This window comes from Borostomias antarcticus (assembly GCF_949987555.1).
Source record: "Borostomias antarcticus genome assembly, chromosome: 21".
Classification (NCBI taxonomy): domain Eukaryota; kingdom Metazoa; phylum Chordata; class Actinopteri; order Stomiiformes; family Stomiidae; genus Borostomias; species Borostomias antarcticus.
In genome coordinates, this window is record NC_140254.1 from 1,616,772 (window position 1) to 1,624,251 (window position 7,480).

Below are 7,480 nucleotides of genomic sequence, written 5' to 3' on the forward strand. Positions count from 1 at the left end.
CACTATTCAAAAGGACTCATTAATCAACCTGACTCAGTGGCTTACTGAGTTGACTTGCGTCCCCTCCCTTGAACCCAGAGCTACAGGGTCACCATGGGCCAGTAGCTAGTATACCCCATCTAAAGATACAGGAGTAATAAGCCCTAAGTATTTAATTTAAAGGACAATGCTCGTTTTTGACAACCTGGACCTTATTTACGGCATATTATAAGATGTTTCACTCACCGAGATAACTTTGGTGTAATTCGGAGGCCTGTAGAAGAAATTTAAAATCCAGCGTGAGCCAAGTATATCCATGTAATGGCGGCGGACGGGGCACTGAGAATGCAGCTTCTAAAAATCTATTTTCTGCCGCAAAACGGTTGTTTTCATCAATCTGTCTTTATGAATCGCTAGTTGGGATTCAACTAGCGATGTGTGATCATATTACAGAGGCATGTGAAAAACCACAACAGGCCTACGCTCTATGTAAGCACAACTAGCGATGTCCACACCATGTAATCTGAGCAGGCGCAAGAAGTGCAGCCGTTGCTGTAATCTAGGACAGAGGTTGTCTATATGGGTCCTCCAGGAGAGTTGGTCATCGATATGAACCCCAAGGTATTTGTAGGAGGAGACCTGTGCGATGTTTACGCCATGGATAACTACAGGGCCTATACCTCCTATCTTCTTTGGGTCAAATACCATCTCCTCTGTTTTCTTGGTATTGACGACAAGATGGTTTGAGTCACACCATTTTACAAAGGTTTCTATCTCAGAAAAATAATCAGACAAATCGTCCCCCTCTTTCATTAAAGCTAAGATGGCTGTGTAGTCAGAGAATTTAATGATATAATTATTGGGATGGCAACTCCTACACTCATTAGTGTACAAGGTAAAAAGAACAGGTGAGCTAACACACCCCTGGGGGGCACCAGTGCTCAGGGTTCTGGGCCGAGAAAGAGTACCATTCACACTGACCCACTGTTTCCGATTGTTTAAGAACGAGTGGTACCATCTAATGATTTGAGGGTGGACATTTAAATCAATTAGCTTCCTAAGAACAGTCAATTAATTAATCAAGAGATTATATTTCCTCTATACAGTAGCAACCATAGACCAATGTAACCATTGTTGTTACCAAGACCAATGTAAGGATGCACATGTACTGATGACTCAATGGGGTGGAACGATCTGAAGGGAAATGGCCATCAACAGTTATGCATGAGCGGCTTTCTAATACCGCTTGGGTCAAACATTAACTTTCTCGAACAGTTGAACATGAATCATTAACACCTGTTCATGGATAGTATGCTACTGGTCATACTCTGCATGACCCACAAACCTGGTTTTGTCTGACTGGCTCTGCCAAAAGACCATGCCACTGATAATCTTCTCTCTCTAATCTTCCCAGGTCTGTGGATAAGGGAAAACTGTGGGAAATAACTGATGTAACCTCTCCTTGCTGATCCTTCCATGACATAAGCGAGAAACTCTTTGTCATGAATTCATTACAGGGCTTTGTAGGGACATGAGAAAGTGTACAAGGGAATTAAACCTCCGTGGTTTAAAGCAGAGAAGGGCGTTGAACACGCTGCGCCGTTCAGACGTGCTGACTGATGATAACAGCAGTTCTCTTATCTGGCCAGACAGGAGCTCTGACGCATGTCGGCATAAACACTGAAACCTACAGTAGTCTTGATTGCAAACACCCCAAACCACACGAGCAGATCTGTTTTCTTTATCTACATACTGGAATAATACAATTATAGGCAGACAAATGAAAAAGGCAGGGGGTTCATTCAACTTTTTATTTTGTCTTATAGAAAACCAACCCATAGGGTATTATACAAAAAATACTCTCCATTTCAGATATGTACAAATATAAAGAATGCATTGCATATTTGTATTCTCACAGATCAGTCTTACAACAGTGATTATTCAGCTTTGTGGAAGACACGAAAATTCAGGTCGCCTGCAACAAGACCTCCCACAGTGAAATGCTCTCTAGGATAAACGCAAATCTAAACATAAGGTGCGTTCCTTGTTTGGCACTTGTAGAGTCAAGTTATTTTGGCCAAGTGCTCCAGCCCTTATTTGGAATAAGAAAAAAAATGTGGTTTTGGGTGTGGGGGGGGCGGGGGGACACACCCTGATCAAGTATTCAAAACAAAAACATAAGGAAACGAAGATCCAGGATGTCTTCTGTAGGCAGAATGTGCATCCATAAGTAAGTGCAAAAGACAAAAACAAAAGGTACACAAGATATGAACCTTGCATGACTGTCCCTTGATACCAAAGGGAAATAATAGTCGACATGCAATCATTCTCAAACGCAACCCATATTATCTGGACACATCACAAAAATGTTGTCTCCTCAAACAAACTGCTTTGTATCATTTAAAAAATTAACAAACAACAAAATAGATGGTTCCTCAAATGAAATCCTTAATCTTGAAATAGACGATTCATATGGAATGACTACATACCATGAGGGATTACAAACCCAAAAAGCTTTACAATAAATTAGGGACTCATTGACAAGTGCTTGGCCCCATTGACAAAGTCACAAGGAACATGGTTTATAAAGAGCCCAATAAGACCCTCCTAACTTCTCGTTTTACAAACTTTTGAGGGTACTGGAAAGAGCAGCTTATTCACAACATAGCACAACACAAGGCTTTGTGACTTCACACTCAGGTGCAGAAACCTGGACAGCGCCAGTCCAGGAAGAAATCAAAACATCAGCTTAGGTGGTACAGCGTGATAAAACAAAGATGGCCGACAGTACAGTCAGGCACAAAACGTCTCAGTCTCTCAACTGTCACATCCTCTTCTTCCCTCCGTGCCAAGGTGGGCTCCGAAACCCACATCCCGCTTGACTTTCCTGTCCATCCAACGCCTCTCAGACAGCAGTTTGGATCTTCCGCTCGTTTCAAGCGTGCTAAATGCCGAAAGTGTAGAGTGGTCCCTGCAAAGTGGACCAGAGTTCTGAAAGCTCTGAGAAAGTTCAACAGACTTGCAGCGCCCGCGTGTTGCCATTTAACTCCTCATCAACCTGAAACAGACATGAGGGAAGGACTAGGTCAGATTACATATTTGCCAATTACGGACGTTCAATTGGCCCCATTTTGGGCAAAGGTACAGTCAACTGAAAAAAAAAAAACAATCTCAAGAGACCCTCACCTCTGTGTAGGCTGGCGGTGGTGGGAACTGGAAAGCGGGCGTGTGCATGAAGATGGGGCTGTCCTCGCCATCGTAGTCATCCAGGAGGGGAGTGAGGGGCTGGTCCAGGCTGCAGTTGCGCGTAATTTCGCAGTAGCTTGGCGGGGCGGAGGGCATGCGCAGGGACACCCAGCTCATGGAGGGGTCGCTCATGGAGGGGTTGCTCATAGAGGGATTGCTCATGGACGCGTTGCTCATGGAGGCGCAGCTGATGACGGAGCCGTCCGTGCTGCTCAGGCTGTTGGAGCGGCTACCCAGGCCAGAGGTGCCGATGACCAAGGGCAGTTCCAGGATCAGCTTGTCGCTGCCTGGGATGTGGATGTAGATCTGGAGGAGCAGAGAAGGAAGAATTGGTGTTATAAAAAAGACATGCTGAGACCACTTCCTGTACTGGACACTTTGCTTTAGTATTGTGCTAAGTTAGGGGACCAGATGCTTACCATGAGGGCGTACTCAACGCGGATGATGTTGCAACCCAGCATGGAGGGCTTGATCTTGGGCACCCTGATGGTCTTCCCCTGCCAGGCGTCACACATCCCAGAGATGATGTGGTTTCCACGCACCGAGGAGAGCTTCTGGCGGAAGACTTTGGTGCGGCCGCCGGCCTGGTAGGTGTGCTTGGAGATGATGGCTGCCTTGGGCACCACGATCCTGGAGCAGGTGTTCTCGAACTTGGCATTGATGAAGATGTCCTCGCCCTCGCAGAAACCACGTCTGTCGATCTTGGCGTTGAGGGACACCTGGCCGTCTGGGATGAACATGCAGGTGACTTTCTTCTCCTTCATGCCGCCAGCGGGAGACTGGAGAGAGCGAGAGGCAGGGTTACACACACACGTTCATTTTCATATCACTGCCATTCAATTTGGCTTTAACTGTCCAGTTTGTCTATACCTCAACAGTTAGTCTCTGACCTGAATTGCTATTGCTCTAAGTTTGCCTTGACCTTAAGCGGCTTTGCTAAGAAGGAAGTTGAGCAGGATATGGTGGATTAGGTGCCGGCCCTGAAGCTGTCCCCTAGCACGCTACAGGAATATGATCCCAGAAAGGCCATTGGGAGTTTAAAGTCCAAGGGTGATAGAGGCGTGGTGCAAGTTCCTCATGATAAGATGTTAATCTATTGAAACTAAGCAATGATGATGTTGTTGTTGGTATGGAGGATACATTCTTCCTACTCTTGGTGTAGGTCAGGGTCTGTGGTCATAGAGGAATGAGAATTGTGCTCACCAGCAAATCTGGGGTGTTCACATCCAGGGGCTCCTCCACCTCAAAGTGTTTCTTGCACTCCAGGGCAGGCTGAGCAGGCCTCTCCATCAGGGCCTTCACATAGTACTGGACATAGCCAAATTTGCCCTTGTAGGAAGACACCATCTGCCTGTGAGGAGACAGAGGGTAATGAATTAGAACCTAAAGTCACAAAGGCAATTACAATGAGTTTCTCCTGATGACTTGACCTTGTACAGTGGCATTTTGATGGAGAAACGTACCCTTGCTGGGGAAGCTCGAATCCAAACATGTACTCATACTTGTTGCCAGGTCTCAGGACGACTGATCCATCAGTATCTGTGGACAGAAATTGATAATGTCATTACTCTACTGTTAATTACTAGTTTTTACTATTACTCTACAGACAAAATGTGTGTCGTCTGTTATATTGCAGTTAGGTAGCTATGCGAACATCCTGCCAGTTCAAGTGTGGGAAAATTGCCAGGGACACTTATCGCACCCTCGGCCAACTACGCATGAATCATAGTACTCTAGATATGCTTATTACTTCACAAGAGGGAAGCCCTTTAGCTATCTATATTCTGCCTGAGCGCTTCTCAGGCCCTTTGCCTTTAGCCCTTAAGTCAAGTGCATTGAACTTCAGTTGAATACTGATGGGTGAGGCAGAAGACAATGCTGAATGAGTAAACCATATTGGCTTGCTAATCTTGGCTACAAGTCAAGTGTGCAGTTAGAAAGCAAGCTAACTAATCTATTTATATAATCAATTGCATGGGTATTTAGTGTGCGCCATTCATAAATCAATCTTACCACTTGGCTGATCATCCAGGAAAACCACCTCTTCGTATCTCAGGTACTCATTCTCCTGGCGGCAGCGCTGCTTGCCTTTCGCATATTCCACTTTGGCGCATCCGATTCCGAGGACTCTCATCGCCGAGACCTTGGTCACCTCAGATACCTCCACCAGGATCTTCCCGGCTACTTTGTCTCCACTGCAGTAGAATGTCTTGCTTGGATCGTTGAACATGACCTCGAAGGTCTTCACTCTTTTTGTCATTGCTACCATGGTTGCTGTTCAGTAGATATCCAAGTAAAAAAAGATCAGATGAATCTATTCCGACTTGAACTTGAGGTTTGTATTGATTCACGCGATGTTAGCTAATCAATAAAGCGAGTCAAATGATTATGAAGCAGAGCAAATGCTTGCGTGTGTGGAACTCCGTGAACAAAACCCTACTCTCATGTTAACTGTGCGATCTAAACAAAGTGGGACGGCGATGGTTTTATATGAGGAAGCCCAGCCAGTGATTCACCAGGGTTGTTGATCGTCTCAGCTGTACATGAGGTCGCAGAATGCGGAGCATGGCTCAGCGCATGCACATCGCTCCCATTGGTCGAGAAATGTTGTTTGTGTCGTCTTAGACCAATCAGCGGTCGGGAAGGACGCGTGGACACCGCGTGGCTGAGAGCGTTGAGCGGATGCTCGGCAGCTGTCAGAAGGGAGTGGTTTGAAGGCTCGTCTGGAAAACCCGGGCCAAACCCCGACCTTCGTGGAAAAATTATGAAATTAATTTAATTCCTTCAGCTATTTGTCCAGGCATGCCTGGATTGCTGCAATCTGCCCCAAATTCTTGATAGCTATATTATGACTGTTCTATAGCTCCATGGTACAGTTTGTTCAATATGACCGCATGTGAATGAGCCCATCAGAAAACACACACACAATAGGCTATCACTTAAGCTTCCATATTTTATTAAGTTGTTAGGCTGCCAATAACTCCCTTGCTTTTATGATAAATGCAATTATATTGATATTAATTTTATTAAAATATATTTCATGCAACTGTCATAACTAGTACCTCTTATATCAGCCTCATAAGTAGCCTCAAGCTGAATTCATAAAGTTGAGGGTAACAAAGGACATGCCTTTGCTACTGAAGAGCCACGTTGATGAAATGGAGAGTAACCCAGGGTATATACGTCACAGTAAGATCCCTTTTCACTGTAAATGCGCAGTCTAAATAGTTAATTAAAGACAGTCTAGACGTAAACAAATCTCAGAATAAAAGAAAGAGGGGACATACAGCAATTGAATAAGATGTGTGAAATGTCAGTTGTCACATCCCACCTGGCTGTGTGCATCAGTAGCGTACATAATTCATACAGGACAGCCGTTTGAAGAGCCTCTGCTTTTGCCCTGGTTGCGTCACAGTAGTTTCCACTTGTGTACAGTGAACATTAAGGAATCCATGTGGTTGTTATTGGATGTGGTAAAATAAATGACCCAAGGATTGTGACCTTCTTCCTTCATGGGGGCTGTTTGAACCTGAAACAATTCCAAATACAGCAGGGCTGGAATCTTCTGCTTGGGTAAATGTGGACCCACTTTGATGCCACCTTGGGTCTTTAATTGTGATACTAAGAAATGTGTCAATCTCTGGGCCTACCGCCTGGCTGGTCATATTACAGCAGGTATGCCTACTTTAGGCTATGGTCATACTTTCACATCTGAGGACTGAGTAGTGTCGCTCACTGGAGCATCCTGTGGGTGTTTGGACCATGGATGATGTGAGTTTTCAGAAAATGTCAACCTCTTTCTTCACTAAAGCCATGTCGACTTAACGCCACCTAGAGGTTCATTCAAACCTCAACATTGATCCCTTTCCTCAGATTTTTGTACATTGTGCCATCTAGAGGCAGAAGGAAACCACATTGGACAAGAATGGTTTCATCTTGCCCAAATTCACTCAGTAAAAGGAAGTTTGATTTAGTTGTTTATTATTGCATTTCATGGTTCTATCTCTTTCTTCACAAAAGTAATCTCAGTTTATGTTATGGAGTTGAACATCATTGTCATAGCCTTGGCAGTGACAGTGGGATGTTTGCAAACACACACACACACACACACACACACACACACACACACACACACACACACACACATTATACTCATTCATGCACACTACACTCATACAGTACATGCATACAAGGGACAGGTATGAATTCACTTGAGAGGAAAACGACAGTATCTAGCAACTTTAAGTGAATTAAT

The 7,480-nt window shown here is 44.7% G+C and overlaps 1 protein-coding gene across 1 annotated transcript; it reads right to left on the reverse strand.

The window, feature by feature from the left end:
• Positions 1-1,805: 1,805 nt before the first annotated feature.
• Positions 1,806-5,734, reverse strand: LOC311323020 (thioredoxin-interacting protein-like). Its single transcript, XM_084455143.1, has 6 exons — positions 5,239-5,734; positions 4,689-4,764; positions 4,429-4,576; positions 3,645-4,004; positions 3,166-3,531; positions 1,806-3,037 (listed from the first exon to the last, which is right to left on the reverse strand). The coding sequence occupies exons 1-6, from the start codon at positions 5,492-5,494 to the stop codon at positions 2,990-2,992; spliced, it is 1,254 nt and encodes a 417-aa protein (XP_084311269.1). The 5' UTR covers positions 5,495-5,734; the 3' UTR covers positions 1,806-2,989.
• Between the last annotated feature and the right edge of the window lie 1,746 nt (positions 5,735-7,480).